General features: G+C 26.9%; 1 protein-coding gene across 1 annotated transcript in view; it reads left to right on the top strand.

The window, feature by feature from the left end:
* The window catches only part of LOC136083475 (TNF receptor-associated factor 6-B-like), a 60,628-nt gene extending 43,813 nt beyond the window's left edge, over nucleotides 1-16,815 (top strand). Inside the window, exons 6-7 of the mRNA XM_065802876.1 lie at nucleotides 16,445-16,519; nucleotides 16,726-16,815. Of these exons, the coding sequence (XP_065658948.1) occupies nucleotides 16,445-16,519; nucleotides 16,726-16,815 (165 nt within the window). The remainder of the gene's footprint in view (nucleotides 1-16,444; nucleotides 16,520-16,725) is intronic.
* The last annotated feature ends 368 nt before the right edge of the window (nucleotides 16,816-17,183 follow it).

Below are 17,183 nucleotides of genomic sequence, written 5' to 3'. Positions count from 1 at the left end.
AATAGTTTAAATCAAAGTTGTATTTGTTTTTAACATAAAACAGCTGTTAAAGCCTAGATTAGGAACGTACATGGTTATTGTACATAAACACAGTCATTATTAAATAAATAAACTTGATTTTCATATTAACTAACGTGGCCGCTTCATTTAGATCTACGGACTACTTTTGTAAATTTTTAAACGCATAACTTACATTTGTTATTATTTGATACAAAATCAGCCAAATAAAAATAAATTCAAAGTTTGATATTTTGTCTCTTAATTTCAGAGCTTCAATTTTTTTCTCTCTTTTTGAACTTCTTTAAAGAAGTTTCTGTTAAAGTTCAAACTATATCCAAAAAGCTTTAAAAAACTTTATAACTTTATAGAAGCTCTTTTCATGTTACTTCCTGTAACTTCCTGCTGAAATTTAATAACATATCCTATTATTTATAACTGTGGTTGAAAAAGAAGTAAATGTCTTGTAAAATTAGAAAAAACTCATTTTCTTCTCGGAGACCAGGAACAGCGTAGTTTTTAACCAGATTTAAACTAAGACTCGTGCAATCATTATATTGCGCAGTTGGCTGAATATCACAATTTTTAACTTCTAACTAAATGAGGAGTGGACCTGCAAAACCTGATAATTCACTTTTTTTTCATTTCGAGATAATTGGCAAAAACTGTTTTCAGAAAATCTGTTTGTTATGCAGTTTTGCATGGACTACTTAATTTTAACCACTGAATTTGTGATAGAAATATTGGATTCTGCATGTCCTGAATTATTTTCCTGATTTTTATGATTGCAAAATTACAAGAGCTATCCAGTGGTGTGCGCAAGTCAGATTTTTTGAAAAAGTGAATTATCAGGTTTTGCAAGTCCATTCCTCAAATGTCATTCACTACATTAACACCGTGTTATCCTTGACCGCGGCACTTTTTTATTATTGTTTGTAACTAAAGCAAAAGTCTTGACAATATTTGGAACACATCGGTCGTTAACTTCTAAGTGAAAATGCAAAAGTCTATATTGAAGTATGTAGTAACCGAGTACTTATAAAAAAAGGACAAAAGATCAGAAAGCATAAAATTTAGACGTAAGAATATTCATAACCAAAAAACGTATGTTTTTATCTGAAGGGTTAAGTCTATTATTGTTTTATATTATTTGTTCATTGTTCTATAATGCTTTAGCTGAAATATTCGTAATAGTGGAAAAAAAGTTTATATTTAACTTTAATTAACACCCTTTAACTGGAAATATTCGTTGTATACTTAGTTTTTATTTAATCAGAATTTATACCGTTTTCGTTAAATTGTTTGTTTTTAACATAACACATATTTAACTATAAGATATACCGTTTTAGTGGGTATAATCGTTTTATACTTAGTTTCTATACATTTATAGTTTATATACTATTTGACTGTTTTAGGGTGAGCAGAAGTAGCTACCTCATCAACCAAGGGTTTGGGATTGGGCAGCGATAGTATTTTTAATTATTCAACGTATGGCGGGAATTCTCAAAGTATTGTCAAAAATAAAATATAAGGATTCTGTAATGAACCAATCAATTAACAAAACAATTAACAAAATTTCATATTTTTTTATAAATCCTCGTAAGTATCTCATCATCAAAATAAACAAATAAAACACACTCTTAAGCCGTCAAAGCCTTCTTATGTCGCAAGATTTGACAGGACATACTACTGTTGAGTCAAACACCCTAACTCTCTCCCATTTAAAAAGAAACACACTGATATAATTTAAAGAAAGTTAGTAGAACTTATTGTGCAAGAGATAATCTTAAGAAACTCAACCTAAAAGCAATACCTAATGACTTAGTAATTGTTGAATACTAGCACATAATTATATTAATTAGTTCTACCTATAAGCAACTCTTGTAATTTAACCATGAGAAAAAAAAAATTTAATAATCTTTCGTTATTCAGTAAACTATAGAAATGATTGGTTCATAATTATAAAATAAGAATGACAACAACAATATATCGCAAATCAAGACATTTATATATTTTGTTTTCAGTTCAATACAAGACATCAAACGGCATTTACGGCTCATAGCTTTGATATATATTTAGTAACGAGTCGTAGAAACAAGTCATTTTAAAATACAGAATATATTATCTTACATAATGACGATAATTTAAAACTAGACACGTAGGATTGAGTCTTACCATCCTCAATTAAAACTCAATTTTAATTTTATTAGCTGGGATGTAATGCATACCCTAAAGATAATAAATATTAAATCAAAAAGATGAACACGCAACTTAATTTGACCATAAGTTGATGGAAAGAAAGAAAAAAGTTTTGAAACTAGTGATACTGAAGTGGATAGTTCGTGCAAGTTGAATGAGCGAATAATTTAACGCATGTTAGAGTTGTACAAACAAATGTACCCCAATGCTCTATAACGCTTGTTAAGGTTAAACGGTAAAAAGTAGAAACAACAAAAACTATGCTCTTTGGGCTAAATTTCAACAGTTGTATATGTAATTTGTAAATAAGAGTGCAACTCAATTGTCAAAATACTGTATAAATAAATAAATATATATATTATATATATATATATATATATATATATATATATATATATATATATATATATATATATATATATATATATATATATATATATATATATATATATATATTTATACTTTTATTCAACATCTTCTCTTTCAGCATTGATCGATAACAATATTAGTAAATGTTCTTTTTAATTGTTCAGAAGAATGCCTAATTAGAGGTTGTCCAAAAAACTAGTAACGCAAGTTTCTACCTTTGTTAACCCCTCCCCCCCTCATCCCTTGTCACAAAATCGTAACTCTGAAGCAACAAGTTTTATATGAGTCGTCACCTAACCTTGAAAACCACCCTCCCTACCCTAACAGTGTGACGTAATTTATGTACGAACCCTTACCCTCCCAATAGTTTGCATGGCATTTATTTGGTTAAGTTTTTATTTGGCTTTAAAGTAGCATATAATAAAAACAACTCATAGTTCAATAAATCATACAATTTAATATACTTAAATACATGTCATGTTCCATAGCCAAAAAAATGTTAAAAAAACTTAAGTTTTTTTTATCAAATCATCCTTTGTGATATTAAAAGCTAATCAAACACAATAATAAGCTAATGAGAATACCAGTAATAGCCTTATATAGTCTTATCAACTCTTTAAACATTTTTTTTCTTCTTGAGACAATTCATGCTGTATTCCGACAAAATTATGTCTCAAATATGCATTTTAAAATTCGAACTTTTATTTTAAATTATAAAAAATTATAATATTTATTATAATTAGCAAAACATTTTTTATTGTATCAGGTGGATTTTTACCGACACAATGTAAAAAACATTGAAAATGTTCATGACAATTTTAAAAAAATATTGTAGTAATATATAACATATAGTTCAAAAATTACGATACGCTAAATTTATTTTTAAAAAAAGGGAAGGAGATTTTAAGCTGTTTTACGCAGCGATTTTAATTAAACTTAATAGGGCTGTTTTGATTTTTTTCTCTGGCTCTGCGAGGGAAAACTTATAATCACTTTTGTTTTGTTTAATGGGGAAATTTAGCGTTGCATAATTTATAAACAATCCCTAAACTATAAACATTAGGTTCATGCATATATAAGTGATGTATTGGATATCTCCATGTGCAAATTTTCTTTTCAAAACATTCATTTTATATGAACTCTTACATTGTTTAAAACTTTCTTCTGGATCTTTAAAAAACTGGGCAGCTCTGTCTTCCAACATGTTTTCGTTTCATCAAGTTAAATCATAACTTTTCACTGAAACTCTAAAAAGTAAAATATATAAGTGAAACCATATAAAGCATAGTACTTTCTATATATGGTTGAAAGAAGATTGAGTACTAAATAATGCACAAAATCTCAAGTTTTATACTAGCCTTTAAAAAAAAGATATAAGCAAGTAAACTTTAAGTTGTAAGGTACTACTAACTAAAAAGAACCGAAAAGTACAAAGTAGTGTTAAAAGAATATGTATAATACATATATACATACATGCATACATACATACATACATACATATATACATATATAAACATATATATATATATGTGTGTATATACATATATATATATATATATATATATGTATATATATATATATATATATATATATATGAATAAATATATACATATATATATATATATATATATATACATATATATATATAAATATATATATATACATATATATATATATATGTATATATATATATATATTTATATATATACATATACATATATACATATATATATATGTATATTATATATATATATATATATATATATATATATATATATATATACATATATATATGTATATATATATATATAAATATATAATATATATATATATATATATATATATATATATATATATATATATATATATATATATATATATATATATATATATATGTATATACATGCATATTTACAAATATATCTATATCTATATACAAATATATATATATAAATATATATATATATATATATATATATATATATATATATATATATATATATATATATATATATAAATATATATATACATATATATATATATATATATATATATATATATATATATATATATATATATATAGATATATATATATATATATATATAGATATATATATATATATATATATATATACATACATTTATATATATACATATATATATATATATATATATATATATATATATATATATATATATATATATAAATATATATATTACATGTTCTTTCTTGGTCTTCTACACGTTCTTTTGCTTTCAGAAGGCTCATCAACCTAACTGATGGCAAAACAAGGTGTAAAAGGCAACTAATAATTAAATATCTGTTTTTACTAATTATTATTGCTTTTTTTTTTTAGAACATTAAACACTTTCTTAGTAGAATAAACTAACATAACTTATTTTTATATATATGACTGTATATATTTATATATATATATATATATATATATATATATATATATATATATATATATTTATGCATCTAAATATATATATATATATATATATATATATATATTTATGCATCTAAATATATATATATATATATAATATATATATATATATATATATATATATATATATACATACATATATATATATATATATATATATATACATTTTTCTTCTGGTATCTAGCAGTGTATATATATATATATATATATATATATATATATATATATAAATATATATATATGTATGCATATATATATCTATATATATATATGCATATACAGTATTGGACAAAACATTTGCAACCAACATCGAACAATGCCAAAAAGTGTTCCTAATTTTACATGTCTTAAAAACGAAACGAATTATACTACCACAGCAAACAGTTCAGGAGTCTGGAGTCATAGCATGCCATGACATGAGCATCCAGCTGACAGGTGACAGCACACAGGCAGAATTTCGTTGTCAAGTGCTATTTTGCAGCGGACAAAACAAGTGCATCTTTTTTGATTTGTTTCATTTTTTTAAGTCCGGTCCGTGTCTACGTAACGGATTTTTTTTAATTATTAAAGGAAGTATCCAGAAGTTTCCAGAAGAATGCAGAAGCTTCCAGAAGTTTCCAGAAGAAGTATCTGGAAGCATCCAGTAGCATACAGATATATCCAGAAACATTCAGAAGCATCCAGACGCATCCAGAAACTTCCAGAAGCATCAAAAAGAAGCATCTAGAATCTTCCAGAACAGGTTCACACAGGTTCATTTTACTATATAAGAAACATGTAAATCGACATGTAATTCAGTCAGTATATGGAAGTCAATCAGTCAGTATTATCAAGACAGTTTATTGAAGTGAGTTTTATCAAAGAACATCAATACAAGAAGTGAAATACAACAAGTGTTTCATTAAATCAATACAGTCCATATCCAACCAAGACGTTTTGTTCCACAGAGCATTATTGTATCATCACAAGGTAAATGTAACACGGTAAGCCTTAAGAAGCGTGATTATTTATTTTTATTATTTTAATGACTTCAAGTGCAAAAATGACTCAAGACAGTCTTGGATTGGAAATAAGAAAGAAAATATTAGCTATTACGTAAGTGGAATGTCACAAAAAAGTATTTGTGATAAATATGGCGTTAAAAAATGGACCGTATCAAGACTATGTTCCGAATATCGTTCTTCGGGGAAGTTGGCAGCAGGTAACAAAGGAGGAAGACCGCGTTCCACTACTTCTAGAGAGGAATCTATGATCTTCAGATCCGTCAAGAAGGATCCCTGGATATCATCAGTCGAGATACAAAAGCAATTAGAGCTGTCTGTATCGGACCGAACAATCAGACGACGTGCTGTTGAAGACGGATTGTTTTCACGACGCCCTGCAAAGGAACCGATGATTTCACTAAAGAAGCAGAAGAAAAGACTCCTGTTTGCTACATCTCATATTTACTGGAATGTGCAGAAATGGCGAACTGTCCTGTTCAGTGAAGAATCGAAGTTCAACATCATTGGGAGCAATGGCATTTGCCGTGTACGTCGACCGGTTGGAAAACGCCTCTATTTACGTTACTGCCATAAGACCGTGAAGCATGGTGGAGGCAATGTAATGGTCTGGGGGTGTTTTTCTGCTAACGGTCTAGGTCCACTACATTGAAACGATGAAATAATGGACCGTTTCATGTATAAAAATATTCTGAAAGATGTTATGTTACCTCATGCTGAATGGAATATGCCAATAAAATCGGTTTTTCAGCAAGACTACAATCCGAAACGCTGCAAAAGTAGTCAAGCAGTGGTTTCAAGACAACCACCTATTGGTGATGGATTGGACGCCTCAATCTCCGGATCTTAACCCTATCGAGACCCTGTGGGAGATCGTCAACCGCAGAATTAATCGTGAAGGTGTTCGTAATAAGGATCAACTGTTTGAACAAATCGAAAAGGCCTGGGCAGCGATTCCACAAAATTTCATTGATCACCTGATCGAATCTATGCATCGAAGATACAAGGCTGTGATCGAAAACAAAGGAATAGCCACAAATAATTGGTAGCGAAATACAGCTTGGTCAACAGTCTATCGAGTTGCACTTGTTTTGTCCAGAAGGAAATCAACTTGTTATAATACTTTTGATTAATTTATTAATTTTCGTTTACAAATGATGAACTTTGTGATGAATAAAACTTGAAAAACTTTGTCTCTAAAAGTTACATAGTTATTTCTCTAAATTGAAAAAATGCAGCACTTTTATATAAAGAAACTTAATTAGCATTATTTGGTTGCACTCGTTTTGTCCGATACTATATATATATATATATATATATATATATATATATATATATATATATATATATATATATATATATATATATATATATATATATATATATATATATATATATAGTATCGGACAAAACGAGTGCAACCAAATATTGCTAATTTAGTTTCTTTATATAAAAGTGCTGCATTTTTTCAATTTAGAGAAATAACTATGCAACTGTTTAGAGACAAAGTTTTTCAAGTTTTATTCATCACAAAGTTCATTATTTGTAAACGAAAATTAATAAATTAATCAAAAGTATTATAAAAAGTTGATTTCCTTCTGGACAAAACAAGTGCAACTCGATAGACTGTTGACCAAGCTGTATTTCGCTAACAATATTTTGTGGCTATTCCTTTGTTTTCGATCACAGCCTTGCATCTTCGATGCATAGATTCGATCAGGTGATCAATGAAATTTTGTGGAATCGCTGCCCAGGCCTTTTCGATTTGTTCAAACAGTTGATCCTTATTACGAACACCTTCACGATTAATTCTGCGGTTGACGATCTCCCACAGGGTCTCGATAGGGTTAAGATCCGGAGATTGAGGCGTCCAATCCATCACCAATAGGTGGTTGTCTTGAAACCACTGCTTGACTACTTTTGCAGTGTTTCGGATTGTTGTCTTGCTGAAAAACCGATTTTATTGGCATATTCCATTCAGCATGAGGTAACATAACATCTTTCAGGATATTTTTATACATGAAACGGTCCATTATTTCATCGTTTCAATGTAGTGGACCTAGACCGTTAGCAGAAAAACACCCCCAGACCATTACATTGCCTCCACCATGCTTCATGGTCTTATGGCAGTAACGTAAATCGAGGCGTTTTCCGGCCGGTCGACGTACACGGCAAATGCCATTGCTCCCAATGATGTTAAACTTCGATTCTTCACTGAACAGGACAGTTCGCCATTTCTGCACATTCCAGTAAATATGAGATGTAGCAAACAGGAGTCTTTTCTTCTGCTTTTTTAGTGAAATCAGCGGTTCCTTTGCAGGGCGTCGTGAAAACAATCTTCAACAGCACGTCGTCTGATTGTTCGGTCCGATACAGACAGCTCTAATTGCTTTTGTATCTCGACTGATGATATCCAGGGATCCTTCTTGACGGATCTGACGATCATAGATTCCTCTCTAGAAGTAGTGGAACGCGGTCTTCCTCCTTTGTTACCTGCTGCCAACTTCCCCGAAGAACGATATTCGGAACATAGTCTTGATACGGTCCATTTTTTAACGCCATATTTATCACAAATACTTTTTTGTGACATTCCACTTACGTAATAGCTAATATTTTCTTTCTTATTTCCAATCCAAGACTGTCTTGAGTCATTTTTGCACTTGAAGTCATTAAAATAATAAAAATAAATAATCACGCTTCTTAAGGCTTACCGTGTTACATTTACCTTGTGATGATACAATAATGCTCTGTGGAACAAAACGTCTTGGTTGGATATGGACTGTATTGATTTAATGAAACACTTGTTGTATTTCACTTCTTGTATTGATGTTCTTTGATAAAACTCACTTCAATAAACTGTCTTGATAATACTGACTGATTGACTTCCATATACTGACTGAATTACATGTCGATTTACATGTTTCTTATATAGTAAAATGAACCTGTGTGAACCTGTTCTGGAAGATTCTAGATGCTTCTTTTTGATGCTTCTGGAAGTTTCTGGATGCGTCTGGATGCTTCTGAATGTTTCTGGATATATCTGTATGCTACTGGATGCTTCCAGATACTTCTTCTGGAAACTTCTGGAAGCTTCTGCATTCTTCTGGAAACTTCTGGATACTTCCTTTAATAATTAAAAAAAATCCGTTACGTAGACACGGACCGGACTTAAAAAAATGAAACAAATCAAAAAAGATGCACTTGTTTTGTCCGCTGCAAAATAGCACTTGACAACGAAATTCTGCCTGTGTGCTGTCACCTGTCAGCTGGATGCTCATGTCATGGCATGCTATGACTCCAGACTCCTGAACTGTTTGCTGTGGTAGTATAATTCGTTTCGTTTTTAAGACATGTAAAATTAGGAACACTTTTTGGCATTGTTCGATGTTGGTTGCAAATGTTTTGTCCAATACTGTATATGCATATATATATATAGATATATATATGCATACATATATATATATGTATATATATATATATATATATATATATATATACACTGCTAGATACCAGAAGAAAAATGTATATATATATATATATATATATATATGTATGTATATATATATATATATATATATATATATATATATATATATATATATATTTAGATGCATAAATATATATATATATATATATATATATATATATATATATATATATATATATATATATATATATATATATATATATATTATATATATATATATATATATATATATATATATATATATAAATATATATATATATATATATATATATATATATATATATATATATATATATATATATATATATATATATATATATATATACTATATATATATATATATATATATATATATATATATATATATATTTATGCATCTAATGGAGTCTTTTTGCATTAAATGGAGTCGTTAAATTTCAATTACATTTCAAGGTTGTTAACAAATAGTATAAATATAGTATTTTTTTAAAGAATGGAGATTAAAGGGAATGTATGGTGCTGATATGTATATTAAAAGGTATTTTTAAATTTGAAAAAACATTTAAGTTTTTTTTATAAAATGGAAACACTAATATGTATGGTTTTTAGCTATATGACGGAATATACTTTAGAACCAACAGCTATCAGCTAAACCACCTTTTACTCATAAAAATCAGTCTCTTCATTTAAATTATAGAACTAACTATTTGGCAACATTCCAGCTAACTTCTAAGCTATTTTTTATTTATACAAGCATGAAGTGTCTGTTCAACTTAAAATTTCAATTTATGCTTCGGCGTAAATAATATGCCATTTTTCTAAAATATCGTTCATTTGACAATTATATTTCACGCATGGTTTTTGTGACGGTATTCGGAACCTTTGATGTTTTTAGGCGTTGTACTTCCACCAACAAAACTTCCATGGTTTTACATAGTTGTTATTTTTTCGTTTTTTTTTTTGTTAATTACACACAATTCAATATAATTTTGAGACAATCTGATTTTTCCAAATGGTGGACATTAAATACACCCAAATACCGAATTTAACTTTTTGTTATTACTTATTTCATTTAGGAAGGAGGCTTGAACTTCCAATTTAATCCGCGGTGCTCCGTGATAAGACCGTAATGATATTTTGGGGCACTTAATTTATTTTATAAAATAAAAATACTTTTATAGTTTACATTTTCTAAATATAACTGTTTTTTTATCTTATATATATATATATATATATATACATATATATATATATATATATATATATATATATATATATATATATATATATATATATATATATATATATATATATATATATATACATATATATATATATATATATATATATATATATATATATATATATATATATATATATATATATATATATATATATGTATATATTCTTAAATGTATATATGTATTCTTAAATGTAATGAAGAAAAAGAAATATTATCTTTTTTAATTCTAAAATTATAAGGAATTTTTTTTTAACTATTGAAATTGTTTTTTGCTGTATGTAAGTTTTTGATATATATATATATATATATATATATATATATATATATATATATATATATATATATATATATATATATATATATATATATATATATATATATATATATATATATATATATATATATCAAAAACTTACATACAGCAAAAAACAATTTCAATAGTTATATATCAAATATATATCAAAAACTTAATACCTAAGCATTTCTATCATAGCAAATGCACAACAAGTTTTTGCCGATGTTTTGATGGTTTTATAAATATTAGGCTTTTTTAAAAATTCTCTGAGTTTCGTTTGTTATAGTGTATTATTTCTTTATTGTTATTTCATTTATTTAACTCCTAATGTAATTTACAAGGTAAAAAGGAAAAGAAAAAGTTATTTCTCGTGATTTTCACTTAAGAACTTTTTCTTACTGAATTTGTTCAAAATTTCCTCTTTATTTATTTGCATTCCAGCACTCTATTGCATACTTTAAAATATGTTAAACTATGGAGGGAATTTCACTTTTAGAAAGTGGTATTTTTACCTTCTTTTTTTTTTCGAATTAAATTTTGAAAATTTAACATCTGAAAAATCATAAGTCCTGGATATTGCCAACAAACGAATGTTGAAATAAAGGGTGTTTCAGTAGTGAAAAGATAATGCGTGCATTTGTTTTATTATTAAGAAGACGAAGCAACAAGATTAATTTATTCTGATGAATACTTTTTGAAATTTTCTGGATTTTAAATTGCGAATTGGTATTATTCTTACTGAGTTTCGAAACATTTAAACGCGATTTTAGCGCACTCATTCGCATTACATCTAGCTTTTTCATCAAAGCAGAATTATTTTCACATAGCTTCATTTCATAAGTTTAGGTAGGGACTGCCAATAACTTATATTTACAGGAAATAGAACTTGGGTGGGCAAACAGGATTCCAGATTAAATATGAGTTTAAACAACAGCTCTAAAGTTAAAGATTTTTTATCAACATTTGTATAACTGAAAGAAGCAAAAATTAAATGTTCAGTTTCCCATGAAAATCCCAGATGATTAAGTTTATTATGAAGATTTATTTAATTACTAGAAATCGCTATCGTATTGGTTTGTATTTTTACCTGATTTATAGATCTCAGTTTTTTGGCATTTATTTTAATAAAATTTAAATTACGGTAAGTATTGAATGTTTTTATCAGCTTTTTGAGACCAGAGAGAGTAGAGCTTAAAAGTATGATATCATCTGTATATGCTACCAAACTCGTAATGTTTCCGTATATAGATATGCCAACAATACCTCAATTTTTAATACTTTCAAGAAGACTTTCAGTGTAATTGTTATAGAGGTGAGATAAAAGAATCGATCCTTGTCTCACTCCTAGCTTTAGAAGAAAAGAGTTTGATTTACAACCTTGATATGAGTTTCACTACTATTGTTATATAACGCAGATATAGTGTTAGCTATACAGAGTCGTAATTTGTTATCGAAATATAATTTATCAAATATTATATCCCAGTGACAGCTATCAAAAGCTTTTACTGCATCTAAAGAGCATGGGTACACAGGGGAATTGTTGCTGTTGTAATGTTTAATTCTTTCTCTAATAAGAAATTTAGGATATAGTGTTGAACAGTTAGCATTGAATCCAATTTGTAGGGGATGAGTATCTCCAATATCCGGACATATAATAAGCATTTGGTATTCTAGAACCTTTGTAAAAATTGGTATAATGCTAATACCGCGATAGTTGCTCGGGCTATCTAAAGATTTTTTGTACGCTATTTTGTTAAAGTATGACAATTTGTTCATTTCAGATGTTTTGCTGAGATACCGAAAGAGTCAGGAGATTTTTTTAATTTTTGTTTTGATAGTTGTAACTATCTTCAAAATTAAACTTTAAAAGTGTTTTATTTTGTATTTTAGAAAAATATAGTGATTAAAAAAAAAAAAGGCGCCAGCGGTATGATACGAACCGTGGCACTTTTTTCAGAAACTCTGCAAGGTAACCATTCGAAAGTTTAAAAACTATATAAGAATTAAATAACTTTGTAAAACGGAAACAAAAGCTATATATCAAGTTAAGAAAATGTTACCGCTATGTAATTTACAGGTAAATAGATAATAGCCTTCTGATCACTTTTGATTACTTTTGCTTTCAAATAAATGTGCTACAACCTACAACCTTTTCGCGCCTTTACCCTGCAATGGCTGCAAAGAGTTTCATATCAAACACGCACAAAGGGGCACTTCTTACAGCACTATTATTAGATTCAGCAATAATAAAAAGATATATATCTAAATCTATATCTATATCTACTATACCTATACCGATATACAAAGATATATTTTACAAACATTTTTAAGAAGATTGAGAACTCAATCTTCTTTAAAAACAGAGCAATAAATAAAAACACTTTACTTATTTTTTTTTTAACAAATTGCTTGTTCGTCAGTTAGTTCATCAGGAAGGAATAATGTTTTTTCAATTCGCGCACGGTTAAGCCAATATATTACTTATTAGGATTATTTTGTAAAAAAACAATGCACTTGTAATTAATACTTTTTGATAAGCGTTTGCTATTTATAAGTTAGTAAACTTTTTGTTTTTAATCACAATTTTCAGTATTTTTTTTCTTTAAGAAATTCATTTTTATTATCCAATGCAAATTTGTGGCCTCTTTATAATTCTTTTAATATTTTTTGTACAGCTATATCTTACTTAAATAGTACGTTAAAAATTTCATGCAATTTGATAGAAATTATAAATTTAAAACTTAAACTAAAACAACTAAAACAAAATAATATTAGTTTTAAATTAAATTGGTCATTTTTTCTTTTTTTTTTTTTTGTGGTGCTTTATTACATTTTAAGCAACATTTTGGTAAAAAATATAACGTTTTCAGAATAAGTAAATAAAAAATTTGCAAAAATAGATCGATAAAAAATAAAAGGAAGCGGGGACTCATAGAAGACCGTTAGGTCTTGTCGTCGAGAACGGTTAACATAAAGATAATAATTTCTTTTTATATTGGTAAAAGATAATCAAGATAAATACAATTTTTTTTTACAGAAAGTCCGTTGAAAATATATAAATCTGTTATATATACTATATATTCAAAAAAATTGCATAAAAGTCTTGGTATATATATATATATATATATATATTATATATATATATATATATATATATATATATATATATATATATATATATATATATATATATATATATATATATATAGGTAAAATAGAATCTCCAAAAAATATATATAAAAGAATATTACCAAATCATCAATACATTTTTCAATAAAACTTGACAAAAATTTTCAAAACTATTTTGTTCCATAAAAATGGTCCGCAAAAAGCAATGGAAAACTTGCTTTAATTTGTTTGAAAATATGGCTGCTTAACGATAGTAACATTGCATAAAAATGCATTTAATTTTAACTTTTGTCAAGTACAAGTTATGAAAAGAAACTGGGGAAGAATCGATTTTACATAAAAACATAAAACAAAGAACTATAAGTTTATATATATTTAGTGCATTCATTTTTCCTACGCTCTGCAAGGGTAAAACATTAACTAAAATTTTTTTAACGTGCTAAATGCTTCTGATGATGATTCTAAAATCTGCGCCTGCCTATAATAACATTTCCAAAAAAGGCATACTCACAAGAAAAAATCGAAATTATTACTTATTTGCATTAACAAAGTTTACTAAATAAAAAAACTGAACATATTTCTATTTTGAAGACATAAAAATAAGTCCTTTTTGAAAAAATTATAAAAAAAAAAAAAAGGCCTATCTGAATTTATTCTTATTCTAAAGAATTCTTTTGATAAATATATTTTTAAAAGTTTTCAAACATTCTATATCAAATAAAAAAATAAAATTATATTTAATGTTAAATATGGTGGTAAGATTTAAGTTTTCTATGCTTTTCGCATGTTACCTGTAGTTGTTATTTTTATTATTATTATTAATTTGTTGCATAGGTTACTAAGCAAACAATTGAGTTAGAATACTAAATCTCACTTTATTAGCACTGAACTATTTACATACTATCATGCATTTAAAATTTATCTTTTGATGACGTTTGCTATTAAATTATTCTTTTTTGTGAGAGATTTCAAACGTTTTGTAAAAAATTTCAAATGCGGTTTAGTAGACAGTTATGCCATTGACGACAACTTTTACAAGTTCTTTGGGATATTGATGCATGACCTCTAGTGCTTTTTTGAAACTTAGCAACTTTTAATTTTTATTAATATTTGTTCCTTTGAAAAATGTAAAGATTACAGTTAAATCGATTCTAACGCGTCTTATTTCGAGAGTTGTTAAATGAAATAATTTTAATCTCGAACTGTTTTAATGTCCATAAACGTGTGCAGCGGTGCTAAATCTTTTTGAGTATTTCTAAATATTTTTTCAAATATGGTGACCATACTAGTATATAATTTTTCAAGTGACGTCTTACTATTGCTATGTACGATGTTCTGCGCATAATTCAATTTATTTTACCAAATGCATGTTTAATAAATATCAATATCGCACTAAAGAATTGCATGCAAAAAGCAAAAAAATCTTAAGAATTAAAAATATTGCGTTGTTTATTAAAAAAATAATAATAATAACAAGGTGTTTAGACATATTAGATTTTTAAAGTTGGTAATATGCTTAAAAAACGTTAGGCGGTAGAAGTAGGAAAAAAATTGTTTTTGAGTATTAAATAAAAATAGTAAATGGCTTTATTATTTTAATAAAAGAAATTTGGTTTTCAGTTTTTATTGAAAGGGCGTTATGTAAGTAATTACAAATATATTTGACAATAGAAAAACACCACATAACAATAACAACAATTAACAACAAATAATAATAATAAAAAGTATACAATAAACATAAATACATATTTTAAAAGATAAGGTTTAAATGTGATTTTAAATGTAAAATATGTTTTATATTTATTTAGTTTTTACGATTCTCAAATATTTTGTTTCAGAACACCCCTAATAAAATAATATATGCTATTAGTAATAAAACTTCAATAACATGATGGTAATTAGGGATGGTAATAGTAGAATAGAATAGGGCCTTCCCAAAGAGTTCTTGATAAGGGGTGGGGGAGGGGGTTGACGTGTCTGTTCTTTGCCATTTAAGGCTTAGAAAAAAGATTTGCTAACTAAGATATTAACAAAAAAAAAAGATCCTTGATGGCTATTATTTTCCGACTCCAATGTCCAAATTTTCCTACTAATTTTTAAATAAAATTTTCGTTGGAAAAGGAAGGGGGGTGAGACACCTCCGACGCGTCTCTTCGGGACGGCACTTATGATAATGATGACTATGATGATGGTAATGATGAAGATAATGTTTATTGATGAATGTGCTAAAAGAAATGTCAAGTTTAATAAAATCAAAGTAAAAATTAAATTTTCTCGTAAATTTACATTTAGATTCATGAAGAAAATTGCGAATGTTTACCTCTTTGTTGTGTAAATCAATGTGGCATGAAAATTATGCGTAAAGAGGTTTGATTTAAAATTGAAATAGCTGTTTTATATTCAAAGTGTCCTTTTTTTACCGAAGTAAACACTTGACTCGTTAAAAACGTCTAAACAACGTCTTTTTACTACTAGACATGTTTAACACGTCTTTAACACGTCTTTTAAACGTCATGTGTTTACTGAACATTTAATTTACTTGGGTAAAAACTCTATTTTAAAACTTTTCATAGATGTCTTCCCATATTTCTGATAGTTGCGCTAATGCAATTATTCCATGTCAATATTTAAATATTGGATGCAAGTTTAAGATAAGAAAATAAATTTTGAAAAAATTAAAGTTTTTATAATTTGAAAATTAAAATTGTATAAAATTCCTAAATAACAACAATCGAGAAATCAGGCATATATCATCATATATCATAAGTATATCAATCAGTTATAAATTATCTATATATATTGATCCCTAACCACAACATTTCTTAAAAAAAATCAAAGTGTTCAATAGGTTAAGTTTTTCAATTTCGTTATTCAAAAACTTAAATTTCCAGAGATTAAGTTTTCACAATGTATGTACAGTCAACTAACTTTTATACATACCTTGATAAAGGTTTTAGTTATACATTGATAAAATTACTGGGAATGCAGTATTTTATTTAAAAGATTTTTTATCTAATGCAAGTTTTGAAAA

This window comes from Hydra vulgaris, chromosome 08 (assembly GCF_038396675.1).
Source record: "Hydra vulgaris chromosome 08, alternate assembly HydraT2T_AEP".
NCBI lineage: Eukaryota > Metazoa > Cnidaria > Hydrozoa > Anthoathecata > Hydridae > Hydra > Hydra vulgaris.
The sequence above is the reverse complement of the archived record's forward strand: the minus strand, read 5'-3'. Positions and strand labels throughout refer to the sequence as shown.